The sequence below is a fragment of the Phyllostomus discolor genome, chromosome 12 (assembly GCF_004126475.2).
Source record: "Phyllostomus discolor isolate MPI-MPIP mPhyDis1 chromosome 12, mPhyDis1.pri.v3, whole genome shotgun sequence".
Taxonomy (NCBI): domain Eukaryota; kingdom Metazoa; phylum Chordata; class Mammalia; order Chiroptera; family Phyllostomidae; genus Phyllostomus; species Phyllostomus discolor.
The window spans coordinates 30,002,248-30,019,054 of NC_040914.2; the positions used below are offsets into that span (position 1 = coordinate 30,002,248).

The window sequence follows — 16,807 nt, forward strand, 5'->3', positions numbered from 1 at the left end:
TGGTACAAAACTGTACATTTTGTATTTGACCACTATTTCCAGGTACACGTTAATCTTCAGAGTTTAAAAAAAATATCTTAGCCTGGCTGACATAGTCAGTGGATTGAGCGCGGGCTGCAAACCAAGGGGTCACAGGTTCAATTCCCAGTCAGGGTACATGCCTGGGTTGCAGGCCATGACCCCCAGCAACCACACATTGATGTTTCTTTCTCCCTCCCTTCCCTCTCTAAAAACAAATAAAATCTTAAACAAAACATCTTACCTCAGAAAATTCAGTGAGAAGTTTCATGTACAAAAAGTAATTTTTGGCCCTGGCTGGTGTGGCTCAGTGGATTGAATGCCAGCGTATGAACTGGAAGGTCACCAGTTTGTTTCTAGGTCAGGAAACATGCATGGACTATGGTCATGGTCACCAGTAGTGGTCATGTGAGAAGGAATAGATAGAATTCTCACACGTGGATGTTTCTTTTTCTATCTCCCTTACTCTCCATCAGAAGTATATTGAAACTCATTAACATTTAGACGGTTTTTAAAGATACAGCACTAATCCAAGACACTGTACTGACAGAGGAGGAAATGACAAGAGAAAAGATTTTCAGTGTCCACACATGCCACCTGGTTCCTTTAAATCCATTATGTCGTTTGGAAAAATGTCATGGAAAGATTGTAAATCACCAAAGATGCTCCGGACTCACCATCTTCTGAAAAAGCCCATGAGCCATAATTCTACTGAGCCATAAAGATATGGACTCAACTTAATATGGCTAATTTGACCATCTGGAGCACTTAGGACTAAGAATCACAGTTGTGACCAGTGCACTGGGCACTGTAACGAGGGCTTTTGTTCAGGACTACGTTCTTACCCAAAGATCTCTGGTGCAGACACAGGGACATTGGAAAGGAAGATGTGGCTGCTGAAAATGGTCATGGCTACAGAGAATGGATGGTGAGCACCACTGTCTCCTCTAGCCAGTCCTGGATAGGACTGGCTGGAGGAGATCAAGTGGGCACCGAGTTTCCTAAATTAAGAAGATGTGAACACTCCAGGAGGGAGATAACAATACTATAGGTCTCCAGGGTCACTTCTGAATATGCTCAAGGTGTCACATCCAGCCATCCTCAATTCTGCAGAGTGCATGTCAGTGGCATGTACAAAAAAAAAAAAAAAAGATGGGTCAAATTGAAACATTCAATTCACCAGTGATAAAATCACAGCCTGTCAAAGAAAATGTAAGTGAACGTGCAGAAAGACTCTGCCATGAATCATAGGGGACTCCTTACTGCCTAGCTGTGTTAAACTTAAAAAGGAGGTAGACAAAATACAGCTAAAGCTCAAAGTAGTTTCCCCAGGAGAAACCACTGGAACTGAGACATAGAGTTCCCATGAAGACTGTGAGGTAGATGTTAAGCATCCTAACCCATCAAATGCCTGGTAACCCATTTCCCCCCCACCAAAAAATGCAGAAATTACATTAAATTGCAACACTGAAAACAGGAGCAACAGCTGAGTTTCCCATTTTCTTGGTCTTGACTATCCCCCTGCCCTGTGCTGAGGCCTTAATATGCCACAATAGGGAATGTCCCCAGCTCTGCAACCGCACTAATGACTTTGAATCAAGCCTCTTGTGCCTGACTTCTGCATGTGACCTGAAAAAGCCCTTTACGTTCCTGTTATTTGATTTCCTGAGAAATATACTGTCATGGACCTACTGATGGATGAACTAAAAACATAATCATCATCAAAAAGCAAATCCTGGAATACTAATACCACCAGTAAGTGCTTACAGAATTTGGTTACCTCTATTGGCCCTCATCAGGACCGTGGTTAGTCCCTTGCTTTTTATTATATTACTGTTTGCACTTACAAAAGTGATAGTGTTAATAATGCAGAGTATTCTGCAAAGTATATGATATGTATTACTATGTTTGTACATCATACAAACATATGATATGTATACACAAGTATGTGATATGTATTCCTAATAATTAGGAATACTTTCCATTGTTAAAGACAATTATTCCAACAATACAATTTTCCACAGAGAAAACTACATGATCTTGAAGGAGTGAAATGGTGACATTGTAACACATATCTTTATTGTTTTATATCCTGTTACAGGAGTTAGCTGAAATTAGTACAAAAGGTAAATTATGTGAACACGCAATATACTAAAAACATATCAGTAGTGCACACACACCTACAAAAATGCTCGTTATAAATCCTCAGGGAAATGCAACTAAAACAACAGAGAGAGCATGATGAACATATAAAAAGAGCTACAACTGACAAATATAAAACACTCAAGATTTTGTTAGATGGGGAGAAACAACCCCCATACACTAGGAGTAAGGATGTGTAAAGTCACAGCTGGTTTAGTTTCTATTTTGTTAGGTTCTTTAGAAATTTAACCATTACAATCTGAGACATGTCCACACTGTGAACATATAAAATTAAATTCTGAGGTTCCTCAGAAAGTTCTCTTCAGTGTTCCTGCACTGGAAAACAAACACATTTCCCAAAATATAACCATTTACACAGTGAGAACACTCCAACGTTCCAAGGGTATAAACTTATTGCTACAGATCTTCCAACTTCACTTTACATGTGCAGCCTTTAACCAGTTTGAACTGTGATTAAAGGGATTATGACTGAGATAAAATATTTAAATTTGATGTGCCCCTAAGGCCTATATCCTGTGTGACCTCTCTGATAAGTTAAAAAAAGGGTAGAAAAAGCATTTCCAACATTCACTGTACTCATAAAACTCTTCCCCAGAGTGGACTCTCTGAATAAAGGAGCTTGGTGTTATAAGAAAATAAAATTATCATACTGCATGTATATATAAAACCTTTCACCCCTGTGAACTCTCAAATATATAACAAAGTGACAAAAGTTTTCCAAAGTTACTTAACTTACAAAGACTCAGTCATCGTGAATTCTGGTGAAATGGAAATCATGGCTACTGTAAGATTCCCCATATTCACAAGCACTCAACAGGCATTTCTACAGTGTAAACTCACAATAATGGAAATTACTGATACAAGAAAAAGACTTCCCACAGTCACTGTACTCATAAGGCCTTTCTTTTGAGTGAACTATTCAATATTAATATGGGTGACTGCTATAGCTACAGGATATCCTACATTCAGAGCACTCATAAAGCCTCTCTCCTTTGTGAACTGATAATACCAGCAGAATTACTGGTGAAAGATTACAGAGCTCCAATGCACTCAAAAAGCCTTTATCCAGTGCTAACACTTCAATGACAAAAGGCAGAGCTAATTGTATGTTTTCCATAACAGATTTTCTCCAGAATGAACTCTGTAGTGCTGAATAAGGGCGGAGCTCTGCCTAAAACACTTCTTACATTCACTACATTCGTAAGGTTTTTCTCCAGTGTGAACTCGCTGATGACAATGAAAACCATACCAATTGGGAAAAGATCTTCCACACTGACTGCACTCATAATGCCTGTCTCTAATGTGATCTCTGTGATGAAGATGGAGGGAACTACTATGGGTAAAAGATTTTCCACACTGACCACACTCATAAGGACTTTCGCCAGTATGAACTTTCTGATGACGACGGAGGATGATATTTTGTGTAAAAGATTTCCCACATTCACATTTATAAACCCTTTCTCCAGTGTGAAGTCTCTGATGAACACGGAGGGCAGAAATTCCGATAAAAGACTTCCCACATTCACAACACAAAAAACGCTTTCTTCCAGTAAGGAATCTGTGGTTCTCAACCAGTTTGTCATCACAACCAATTGTCTTCTTGCCTTTTCTTGGGATGTAATATTTTGTAGTGTTAAAAGTCATTCCAGACTTAGAGATTTTGTTTCCCCTAGACATGGAGCAAGCAGCCAGTTGCTCACGATGTCTGGAACTGATGAGCAAGTATTTTCCAATCAGACTAGACCTACGAGGATCCCTGGGCACATAGAAATTGCTGCTCTTTTCAAGTGAGACCCTGTCTACACTTCTTATGAAACCATTCTGTGTTGCGCCCTGCTCCTGGTACTGGTGACTCCATGCACTGAAATAAAATGATTTTGCACATGCCCCACACCTCAGCTGTGTTGGGCCCCGTTGGTTTCCCTGCTGGTTAACCAAGAAGAAAATATTTCTCAAGACACACCCACAACTCTCACAGGGGTGGCTCTTCTGGGAAGACAGTGCTGTCTTAAGATTCATAGCCTTTGAGACTCTTACAGTAATATTTTGTTCATTGGGTGTCTCCTCATCCTCTGTTCCACAGCAGCAACCTAAGGAAAAACAAAAGCTAGTAAAGCACATACTGACCTATAGGCAGGTTTTCTCATCACTAATTTGCACCTGTAACAGCTGGCATGAAATAAAAAATAATCAGGACTGCCAGAAAATCAAACTGTATGGACACCCGACAACCAAGGGGTTAAAGAAGAAACATTCATCCACACCTGTAGAAAGGGCAGAGATGGATAGGACACGAGGCAAGTCAGCAGCTGGTGGAGCGGGAGGTCCCACATTAGCATGCAGATAAACCAGGAGGAACAACTGGAAAGCAAGATAGACCCTGTAAGCCAGGGTTCTAGTGCAGGGAAATAAAGCCTCAAAACCTCTGACTGAAAAACTGGGGAAGCATATATTGCCCAAAGACCACATGGAAGGACAGAGAAATCCCTGAGGAATGAAAGGCACAAAGGAAATGCAAAGCCTTGTACAGATCACTGTGAGATGGAGGGTCTTTTCTTTTTTTTTTTTTACACTGTGAGTTTATTAAAATCTGGCACAATTAACTACAAGAAAATGGACCCCTGCAGATGTGGTAAGCCTGAGACTAACTGTTGCTGTCCACCACTCCCTGGGTACAAGTCAGGTGAGGACACTTAGAGCTTCACATAGGAGAAGCAAGCTGCAACCCTGAGGAAGGGGTGGACAGGCAAGGAAAAGAAGAGTGTGTAGGGAGAGTTGATGTCTTACCCAGAGATGATATAAGACCATAGTTATCCAACATCACATCGAGGTACAGGCGTCTCTGAGACTCATCCAGGAGGAGCCATTCTTTCTTGGAGAGGTGCACGGCGACATCCTCAAAGGTCACAAAAGCCTGTCAGAATTAATACAAATGAATGTGGAACAGTCTGTCTGATGTGCCCTATCACATTCTTCCCCAGGCCCAAACCCTTCCAATGCCCCCCATCAGAGAAGACAACAGAGCTTCCTGCCAGGGATGCCTGCTGTCTCTCATGAGTCTCATTCATTACTTACATCGCCTTCAGCAAAGGCAGGCAGGATGAGAGGAAGTGAGGCAGATGAATGCCATTCAAACTCAGGGCCCTGCCTGTAGGACCCCATCCTTCCTGCTAAATAATTCCACTGACTCTCCCAGATCATACTTCCAAATTAGGCTTCACCCTTAAATCCAAACACCAAGAACCCAGGGCCATCAGCTTACACTCCCTCTAGCTGTGCACACCACTGTGTGATCTCTCCCGGCTTCACAGTTTTACACCCCAGGTTCACTCCCTCAGCTCTGCCCTTTCACCCTCCTGCATAGAAGAGCCACCACTTTTGTATTAATTCTATCCTCGACTCTTCCATAGATTTATAGACCAATATATTAGCTGCTCAAAGGATGTTTCCACTTACTGCTCTTTTTAACTTATAAAAGTGCGAACTGAAAGAACCTTCTAATATTCACGAAGAGAATTAACCTACCACCATCTTCCCCAGCCCAGCTGATAGGGCCTCCACTGCTACAGCTGCTAGGACCAAAAATGCTGGGGTGGTTTTGAACCCCTTCCTTTCTTACTGCAGCTGAAAAATCTGAAACTATACTTGCCCTTCTTTAAAAAATGTAAAGGGGAGGGCGTGGATAGCCATGCCAGAAGGTATGGGGGACATATATAGTAGTGGGAAAAAAATACATTCAAAAAAAGGAAAAGATGGACAAAGAATGCAACCTTTTCTCCTACTGTGGTAGGAAAAGAAAACCCCATGAAAAAGCTTCTATGCTCTGCAGCTTCCTTGATAAGCAGTGCTCTCTGTAACACCTGCAAAATTTCACAGTGCCTTTTGTTTTAATGTGACAGGACACAGCTGAGCAGTAGCTGTTTTTAGGTAGGAGCTGATCAGCAGGCGTTTCCAAGGAAACAGTTATCTCAAGGCCAAAGCACTAACCTTCGCTTCTGCTTCTGTATGCTTGCTTTAGCTGTTGTTTACCCCCTCCCTTTTTGCTTTGTAACAAGTATTTAAAGGAAACTCCAGCTTAAGCTCTTTGCTCAGAATTTGGGTAGTTAACCCCTATGCCTGCGCGTAATAAAAGTTTGTGCCTCGCCATCTTTCCTGAGTGTGAGTTATTTTCCATAACACTACCTGTGAGGCCCAATTCAGGTCCATCAGCTCTCTCCTCTGGATCATAGAACTCACCTGGCCCAGGGATCCCTGCCTCCTCCATTAACCCCCATACTCCACTATGCATCCAAATAGAGCATGGTACACCAGGAAAGACCAACTCCTTTATTCTTATGCAAATGCCGCATCATCTCCCTAATAGATACCCAAAGTATCAATTGGCCACTTTACAAGTCTGATTCTTGACCCCCTTAGGTCTTGTTTTCAACACAAAGGAGAACTGAGGTAGCCATTCCCAGCTCTGTGGCATCTCCAACCATTAGACCCCCTTAGGTCTTGTTTTCAACACAAAGGAGAAGTGAGGTAGCCATTCCCAGCTCTGTGGCATCTCCATCCATTATTAAGTGCAGATGTCCCTCCCAGATAACTTGCCTTCAATGCTTATGCTGGCTGCGTGTGTGGACCAAGAACAAACAACAAAAGGGAGCACATACTAAAACTGACCAGCCTAATGGACTTCTCCCAGATGGTCTTACAAACTAAAAGACTGAAAAGACCCCTATATCGGGTCTGAAATTAAATCTAACCAAAAGTGAGTCATGGCAAGTGTTTTTGTCCTGGGCCTGTATCTTCCCTGAAGAAATTAAATTTTTACCTTTCCTGAACCCATCTTAGTATTTCAGCACCTTTGTCAACACACCCTTGGAATGTCAGGATAATTTCCTTTCCTTTCTTCTTACTACTCAGGGCACAAACACTGCAGCAGAGCAAGAGATCAAGGTACTGCTCCGGGTTATTATTGTGTAAATTAACTACAGATTAACTATCTAACACCCAGTAATGTAAAGGAATTGTGTGTCCATTCACCTTTACCTTTTATTTAACACCAGGGATTTTCCTGTTTTGTTTTCTCCTACCTCCCTAATCCATCACCAATGGATTTCAAGTTCCCAATTTACATATCCTCCCTTTTGATTCTAATGTATAAAATAAGTGGTGAAACTGCCATTTTCCGAAGCATTTTCACAGTTGTCCTTTTGTTTCCTGGAAATGGTCATCAGTTTGGCTCAAATAAACATTTAAAAATGTCTCTATAGTTTGAATATTTCTTATGCTGACACCAGAAATGGGAACACCTTGATATTTCCTGAGACCTGCACTCAGAATTGGGGTATCCCCAGGGTTTGCTCATCTGAAAGTTGGAAAATTACCAAGTGAAGTGTCTTTAGACACTATACAGTAATGTCACAACCAGGTAGGGACTGGGACACCCAATACTTCCTTGTCTAGTTTGATAATGCTTGTCAACTTCAGAACCTGTGGGAAGAAGCAAGCAACCACCCTCAGCTTTAGGTAAGCAGGTCTCTGCTGTATCTCAGGCCAGCCGTGGAGTTTGGAGGCCTCCGGCCAAGTGTCTCCTCAACGAGGCCTCTTACCAACTCTGTGACCTTGGACAAGGGCTCCTCTTCCTGTGCCTCACTGTCCTCATTACCACACTCCCGTCGCTTTTCTATCTGACGAGAATCTAAAAGATTTTTAAAACCATGACACAGCCTAGCCCTGGCTGGCGTAGCTCAGTGGATGGAGCGCGGCTGGGAACCAAAGTGTCCCAGGTTCGATTCCCAACCAGGGTCCGTGCCTGGGTTGCAGGCCATAACCCCCAGCAACCGCACATTGATGTTTCTCTCTCTCTCTCTCTCTCTCTCTCTCCCTTCCCACTCTAAAAATAAATAAATAAATAAGTAAATAAATAAATAAGTAAACTATGACACAGCCTGTGTCTCTTTCGATTCGCGAATATCCCGGGCTCCCAGGACCATTAGAATGAAGGTGCAACACTTCTGCCTCCCAGTCAGGACGTGACTCCGCCTTGGACTGTTTAAAGCAGATAAAAGGCCGAGCCCAGGTGTGCGGGTCTTTGGGGTCAACGATACCTGCACGTGTTTAGAAGGCGAGATCTCGGCCGGTCACCCTCGCCCACCCGTTACACTGTGGATCACCCAGTAGCGCCTAGGATCCCCGACGCCCAGGCCTGGACTGTAGGTCGTGAAAGGCGCCCTGCACCCCGGATGCTTGGGTCGGTGGGCTGAGGGCGGAGGGCCCAGGGGCGTGCACTCACCTTAGCCGCGCGCCTCAGCATGGTCGCCGCCATCCGTGGCCCGAGAGAGGCGGGAGCGGCGAACGAGGAGGGTGTCCCTCGTACTGAGGTTTCTGTCCCAATGCTCACGCCAGACCCCGGGCAGCGTGCTTGGCCTCACAGCTTCTGTGGGGAGCAGCACTGTGGCGCCTTTCCCTTCCCTTCCTGTGACCACGCGATCCTGAGGCGGTAACAGAAACTAAGAGAAGAGGAAATGCCCGCCCGGAGACCGACGGAAGTCCCACCCTAGAGTAGGGCTCCAAGGAAACTGCCTGGTCTGAGCCTTGATTGACACTGCCTTCTGATATTCCACGCCTACTTCCCGGTTGCACACTCCCAGGCTGGTACCATGTATTTCCCCAGCGGACTCCAGGAGTGTCTGTGTGGGTGTACACCCCAAGAATACCCTGAGAATATTAAAGCTGCTCTATAGCCGACCCGGTGAACATCATGTCTTGGTTGAGGAAGTCTCTGCTACGCCTGCTAGGGCTTTTGATTCAGACCATGGGTCACGTGCCTCCTTCGGGCGAACGTGGTTGGGGAATGTTGCTCCACTCCCTAATGGTCTGTATCCTGCATCAGTAGGACCCGCATTGCAAGTTAAATGTAATAAAAACCACTAATATATAAGTGCATCTGTGCCTGCCACAGCCAGAAATCTTAGCTGTGTCTGAGCTGCAGTGTGACTGGATTCCTCACTGATTTGATATGCCTCTAACTTAAATTACACTTTTTTTTTTCCAAAATGGAGTACAGTTTGAAGACATCAAAGACGTGAATTATAGGAACTTAACCTAGAAAGTGCATGTGAAGTTCCAGACTAACCAACTGAATATGCTAATAAAACTACTCACACTAATTAGTTTCTTCGAAAATACACATTGCAGTCTATTAAATATTCAGTAACACTAGGTGAGAAATAACAATATACATACCTTAACTTAAAAATATTTTATTAGCCCTGGCTGGCGTAGCTCAGTGGATTGAGCATGGGCTGTGAAGCAAAATGTCGCAGGTTCTATTCTCAGTGCCACATACCAGGGTTGTAGGCCACAGCCCCCAGCAACCGTATATGGATGTTTCTCTCTCTCTCTCTCCCTTCCCTCTCTAAAAATAAATAAAATCTTTTAAAAAAATTTTATTGATTAAAAAATGTAAACCATTATGTGAACCTTGGTTGAGTTGCATGTGACTCAACTTTGTCTTTTGCTAGTGGAGGGTCTTTCCTTTCTGTTATTTCAAATGTGTATTCTTTAAAGCTCAACACAGCACATTGTAATAAATGGGGGTGTGCCCACATTAGCAAATCTGAAATATAGACTAATAACCTAGTTATCCCAAACTACATACAACAAAAATGTTGCAGGAATATAGGACAAACCTTTGAAATTTAAAGAAAAATGGATGATATAAAAGAAATGGGAGTCTACTTGTAATTTCAATATCAATTAAGAAATAAATTGTTGGAAAACTTGGCAGAAGTAAATTCTGACAAAGTTCTTGGTATTTTTGTTAGTGTGAAAATGGTATTGTAATTATCATATTGAAACAGTTTGTGAGTTTTGTAGCATCCAGCACACGCGAGAACCAATATCGGAGACTTTCAGGGGTTCAAAGATGTTATTTTATTGGCCAAGTTTAACCTGTGCAGGGGCGAACTCTCAAAGTGTCATGTGACACAGTGCCCACAAGGAGCTGCAAACGAGAGCTGCCCTGAGCGCGTACAAGTACTTTCTTATATAGGGACGGGCAAGCAAGCATTATACAGAAGCAGACATGGCAGTTAGCAATTCGCTTAGAGACCGCGCACGCGGGAATTTCAAACCAAGCATTTTTGCATAAGTCGGGAAGGCAGGCTGTTTGTTCATTAACCTAGTAATCTCCTGGCTCTAGCTAGCTAGTTTTCTATTTTCTCATTAAAAACTACAAAGCACCCTGGCTGGCGTAGCTCAGTGGATGGAGCGAGGGCTGGGAACCAAAGTGTCCCAGGTTCGATTCCCAGCCAGGGTACATGCCTGGGTTGCAGGCCATAACCCCCAGCAACCGCACATTGATGTTTCTCTCTCTCTCTCTCTCTCTCTCTCCCTTCCCTCAAAAAAAAAAAAAAAAAAAAAACAAAACAAAAAAAAAAAACAAACTACAAAGCATTGCTTATCTAGCCTACTCAAGGGAGAGCGTCTGCTAGACACAGGATGTTTGCTTAACTGTACTTTGTCTCTTTTATCATTTCCTTAGCTACAATGTGGTTCTTGTCTATTAGAGGAAATTTAGTTCTTAATTTCCTTATTCCCAACATTTCCCCGTTTTCTCTTGGGGGTTTGTCAAACCCTTGACCCTTCATCATTAGGAATCATAGTATAGGGTTGAGATAGAACTATTAGCTTTACTACTTCTATTCTTTCTTTAATAAAGGCTATGACCCTATTTAAAATGTAGGGCCCTATAGTGATTGCTAGCAAGAGTATATCTTAAGGTCTAGTCTACTTTTCTTCTAATTGATTTTTGGGGATTTTGTCCTCTAAATCTCTATTTGGGGACCCTTTGGCTGCACCCTCCTTTTAGATATACCCACTTTAAATTCTTTTAAAGGACAATGGATGAAGGTCTCATCTTCTTGTAACTGCTTCCGGCTGGAAACGGACGTTGTTTTACCCACCCATGGGTCAGGGGTGCCCTGAAAGGGGGGGTGCAGCACGGAGGGAGTCCTTCCTGTAAGGGGAAGGACCTTACAAATCCTGGTCAGTTGGCTGTCACTAGGAAGTCGCAGGCTCGGTGTCCAAAGGCTGGCATTACTGGACCGTTGGTATCCTGGTTATATTCTGGAGGTGACAGATTTGGAAAGAGTTGGAAGGCACAATTAAATCATAACCATTAAATGACAAAGGCAGGGGCTTAGGTATGGCTTATCTGGAGGAAGGTGTACAAGGCATGCTACACCTATCCAAAGCTTTTGTAGTCCATTATTCTTTACTCAGGCTGAGGGAATATATTATGATTTCCCTCCTTTCAGATATCTAAACTTTTCCTGTTCAAGCTATTAAGACAGAAAAGGGAAAATCAATTTTAAAGTGAAGCCCACAAATCGCCCAAACTGCTTACTAACCCAACCACTTAGTTTAGCCAAACCGTTGAGTCTTGGGGGTGATGATGAAAATGGGCTCCTTAAGCGAGGTTTATATTCATTCACTCATTTAACCAATTACTCAGGTAATGAAGTCATAGGCATATGCCCTATGAAAACAGAAGAATACACAGGTTAATTCACACAACAATCCCCAAACCAGTCTCTGTGCCTGCGAGACCGTCTTTTGGGAAGACATTCAATTGCAAGGTTCTTCCTGCAATAACATTTAGTAATAGCAATTTCACAGGTCCTCTGTACCTGTAAATTGTACATTTTTGTTGATATTACAAACTCAGTTTCAACTTTCAAATGAAAACAAACTTTCAAGACAGTTAGCTGCACCATTCTGATGTCCAATACTAAGCACTGTGATTTTCCTTGAACCACAATTTTTCTCCTTAAGATCACCCTCACTGTTATTACAGGGACCACTTTGAGTCCTGCTTTTAATTTTGACTGTTTGTTTGCATAAACACACCAAGAGCAGCCTGGATCACTTATGATCCTTGAGTCTACCTTGCTGGAACTCACACAGGGAGCCTTTAGGTTGACTTCTCAGTCCGCCCCCCTTGGAGCACAGAAGCAGAGCCACACATCTGGCTTTGCTTGTACCAAACCTTGAGGCTTCCATTGTGCTTGCAGGTTTCTTTTGGCCATCTTTCAGGAAAGCAACCTTCGTTCCTTCCCTGGAAAGACTGCCATGAACCACACAACCAACCAAAGTACCAGGCTTTTTCGTGGGCTTATGCTAGCTTCACAAGTCAATCCCAGTTCCTCAGGGCTTTCTGGTGACAACCAGAACCCATACATGCCTCCTTCAGGCGTGACATTCCAGTCAAAGTCTTGGTTAACAAAACCACTATTCACGACTGGTCTTATTGGTTTTATGCAAAGAAACCTTATATTATCACCCACTCCTTCAGAATGCCAAATTCTGGAGGGATCAGGTAGGGAGAAAAATATAAAGCATGGAGGAAAATCCTTTTCCTTCTGATATCTACTGGGCTTCTTAAAACCTTTACTTCCACAGACTTTCTGCAACATTCACAAACCCTTTATTTTATACAGCTTTTGATATCCACCAGGATTGCATTTTTATGCCTTATACCTTCTTTTATTAACTAACACCACATAATTCCTTTCTAAAACTTTCCTACAGAGTGTGAAGTTTCAACTTTCCCTGGAATTCTCAATTTCCTTTTTAGAGCAGATACAGAGTGAAATCCAAAATACAGAATTTCCAGAACAGTAGGGGCATTCTCTTGCACAGAGACATGCTTCTTCAGGCCCGGTCTTTTGGCAGAGACATGCTGCTTTGCCCATGGCTGAAGCACTTATCAGCCCCAAATGACCCTGCCTGGGTCCCGAGTGGCAAAAGCATTCTCCCCAACCAGTTACAGGTAACCTTTCCTAGGTCTTAAAGTACAGAAGGTTTCTGATCAGAAACAAAGAAACAACACCAATGTTAGAAATCTTGCTTGTTTCCTACAAAACCAGAAACCAATTCAGGTTTCCTTTACTCCAGGTTTAAAACTTTCACATCCTTTACACATAATTTTTACACATCCAGATTTAACCATCAATCTCTTAATCCTGGTTCCTTTCCCACACTGGGAAGGACTATACTTAAACTCAGTACTCAAACTCAGTGTGTCGCAGCTAAAAGTCCCTAACATTGCAGGTACCTTCCACTAAAAGTCCCTAGATTCGGAGGGACATCCTGCAGCTTTCTGAAGCTTAGATCTGGCAAACATCCTATAAATCAGATGGTCACCTTTGGACCTCAGTTCATGACCTTCAGAACCAGAGCCATTCCTATCAGAACCAGTTACACAGAGAACCTGACTGATGCAATGGGAACACAGCAGCAGCATATAGCCCATAATCTGGAGAGATCCCTTAGCCCACCACCTTGTCCAGTTCCAAGATGGCGGCGCCCATGCATGTCGGGTCATCCAAGATGGCGTTGCCCATGCACAACCCACCCTCCGTGGTGGGGCACTCACGTGGCTAATCCTCCATTTTACCCAAAATGGCGCCACACCCACATGGTTTGCTGTCCGATCCCCACCACCTGTGCAGGCTCGGCTTACAGAGCTGAAGGGTTTGCTTCTTCCCCAAACCTGAGTATAGGTTTCCTTACTGCCACCTGGGCTTCCCGAAACTGTAAGTGAGCAGACAAGGGCAACCTGGGAGCAGGATACTAACCAAACTATTATCCACAGCTCCATTATTCCAAAATGGTATTCAGAAACCAGTTTTCAACCAAAACACTTTCATGTTTCTGCTCCCTCCCCGTTTCATTTCCTTTCCACCTTTCCAGGCGTGATAGGCGGCCGATGCCCTCAGGAGGAGTGCAGAGAAATTCTCGAGACTGGGAAAACTCCAAAGTCTCACTCTCTCGCACCTGAGGGGGTCGGTCTGCCACGGACAATTATCATCCTGGCAGAGATACCAAAAACTGTTACAGAACAAACAAGGGGGGCCTGGGACGATATACTATTATTGAAAGAAGGCCCCGGGTCCATTATGTCCGCCGCCCTAGGAAAGACGTCTCTCAATGCCAGAGATTCATGAAAAGGAAAGAAAATGTTTATTTAATGCTATACTAACTTAAAGTAGTGACCTAATGTCTTTATCAAAAAAATCCTAAAGTCCCTAAAAACACCCACAAACACACAGTCCTTCCTTTCTTCCCCCTTTGCTTAGTCCAGAGTACTGTATCTCAGGAAAGGAAATAGAAGTCCATGGCTCAGGCAGTCCTCTGGTTCTTCCTCTCAGGGCTGCGGGAGTCTCCACTCTGTCAAGGCCGAGTGGATCTCCCCTCTCTCAGGGCTGCCGTGTCTGGGTTTAAATTCCCGCGCCAATCTTCTTCTGCAGCCCCATTTCCGACTCCTCCTACACTTGGGCACACTTGCCCTCAGTCTGCTGTCTTCTCCAGCTTTTCTGGTCGCCATCATGGGTCTGGGCAGGTGTCACCCCATGTCCTGGAGCCAATCTTCTCCCAGCTCCCACACAAGTGCTGTAACTCAGGGGACCTGCCTCCCAGGTCCCATCTTGGGGGGTAGCTCCCTTTCCATCCCCCTGGCCTTGAGCATGGCCATAGCTATTTAGCATATCTAAGTGACCAGCCAAAGGCTATAGGTATGCTAAATGACCATGCCATGGATTAGCTGCAAAGCTGCCCTGCATGTTCTTGCTCTGTGTGCCCCTTCCCCCAACTCACACCTGTGGGGGAAGGGGTGAAGACACCTTAAAATCTCCTGGACACCTTGAGTTCCAGGCCCCATTTCAAATGCCTATTTGGGGTCCCCCCTCTTGGCTGCACCCTGTAACAATCCCTCCTTTCCAAGTACAGATTTTGCCGCCTCTCTTATAATATGGTCTCTCTCCACTGATGTAAAGAGTCTGCAAAATCTGCTGACAATCATCCCAAATTGGCTGGTGAGTCCTAAAATGGTTTCTAGGAGGGAAATCAATCCCTGGGGTTTCTCAGAAAATGGGGGATTCTGATGCTTACAATTATACAAATCACTAGTGGAAAAGGGAACACAGATTAACCGTAGGGGTGCCCGTGGAGGGGCTTCTGGTGCCGGGGGCGCTTTCCGGAGCGGGAAGATGGCGGCGCCCCCCGCCAAAGGCAACATGGCGGCGCCTCCCGCGCCTGTTCCATAGCAAGTTCCCGCTCGCGTATGTGGCAGGCTGGAAACTCCACCTATCTCTGGCAAGGAAGAATCAGGCTCCTCCTTGCGGGGATAAGGCGGGGGTACATTCACAGGATCTAAATGGCCCTCCAGCGCCCCTGGTAAGACAGGGTACAGCCTTGACCATCCCGGGGGCCCGCCTAATGCGGTGACCGGGTCTCAGTTCCCCTTCCTTTCGCCTTATTCCCCGCTGATGCTAGGCACACTGCACGCCTCCCTCTCTGATTTCCACCCTGACACTTGATGTATCAGGACCGCTAGGTGGCAATGTCGACCCAGACATCTATATAGAGGAACTGATGTGGATGGGGAACCCTGTGTACTGTGGCTTGAACAGCAAAAAGGGTGGGCAAGTCAAAAGTCCCCTCCGAGGGCCACCCAACATCAAATGTAGGCCACTCAAGTTGACTAAGGGTGCGGAGGAACTCTGGATCTGGCTAGGGCCCACCATAACCCTCGCCCTCCTCTGGAAATCTGAGAAGTTCTTTAGCAAACAGTCGAGGGGTGATCCTGGCACCGATTCTTGTTGTCCCATCTGGACCTGGTATGGGGGCTCTAGGATTAAAGTGACAATCACAAAGACAGACCACCCAACAAAGGCAAAACCAAACAGAGTTCGGACACAACAAGGATCATTCACAAGTTTAGGCATGAAATTCAGCAATTAACTTGTGACACAACGCGTAGACAAAACAAGACACAAAATACAATCGCTCGCCCGCCTGGCCTGCCCTCTCGCGAGGTAATGTCGATCTTGGCTAAGGCTGCCCGATCAGAGTCCAGGTTAGACTGCCAGCCGTTATGCCGTACGACCTGACACAGGATCCGCAGGTTAGGGCCCTCTCATGCCCCGTAGGTTTCCTCGTGGGGCTACAAACACAGTCATTCACGAGCTCGTTCACTCACACACTCAAATATTTCAATCACGGCGCAGCGCAAAAGGGAGGGGAACCTAACGTGACCGGTCACTACTTAATTTCCAAAACCAAATTTCAGGAGCGGCATCCCGCCTCTGGAGGTTCCTGGGTAGGTTATCGGCAGTGTCCCACCTACTACCTCAGGATTATTTGCTCTGGAGCCCAGAAACCAGAAACCAAAAGAGGATCCTCAGCGAATACTTACTCAGCTCCAGCTGCCCGTCCGGTCTCCGAACCAAAACTCCACCAATAAGGGAGATCTCGCTGGGGCCTCCATATGTAGCATCCAGCACACGTGAGAACCAATATCGGAGACTTTCAGGGGTTCAAAGATGTTATTTTATTGGCCAAGTTTAACCTGCGCAGGGGCGAACTCTCAAAGTGTCAAGCGACACAGTGCCCACAAGGAGCGGCAAACGAGAGCCGCCCCGAGCGTGTACAACTACTTTCTTATATAGGGGCGGGCAAGCAAGCATTATACAGAAGCAGACGTGGCAGTTAGCAATTCGCTTACAGAGACCGCGCGCGCGGGAATTTCAAACCAAGCATTTTTGCATAAGTCGGGAAGGCAGGCTGTTTGTTC

The 16,807-nt window shown here is 44.7% G+C and overlaps 3 protein-coding genes across 6 annotated transcripts in view; all 3 read right to left on the reverse strand.

Moving 5' to 3' along the window:
• Positions 1-16,807, reverse strand: part of LOC114511072 (zinc finger protein 530-like) — a 568,693-nt gene that overhangs the window by 346,431 nt on the left and 205,455 nt on the right. The window lies entirely within an intron of this gene.
• LOC114511040 (zinc finger protein 883-like) overlaps positions 1-16,807 on the reverse strand; it is a 174,926-nt gene that overhangs the window by 50,121 nt on the left and 107,998 nt on the right. The window lies entirely within an intron of this gene.
• On the reverse strand, positions 2,145-8,690 carry LOC114511593 (zinc finger protein 211-like). Its single transcript, XM_028530328.2, has 3 exons — positions 8,462-8,690; positions 4,969-5,095; positions 2,145-4,271 (listed from the first exon to the last, which is right to left on the reverse strand). Exons 1-3 carry the CDS (start codon positions 8,492-8,494, stop codon positions 3,280-3,282), a joined length of 1,152 nt encoding a protein of 383 aa, XP_028386129.1. The 5' UTR covers positions 8,495-8,690; the 3' UTR covers positions 2,145-3,279.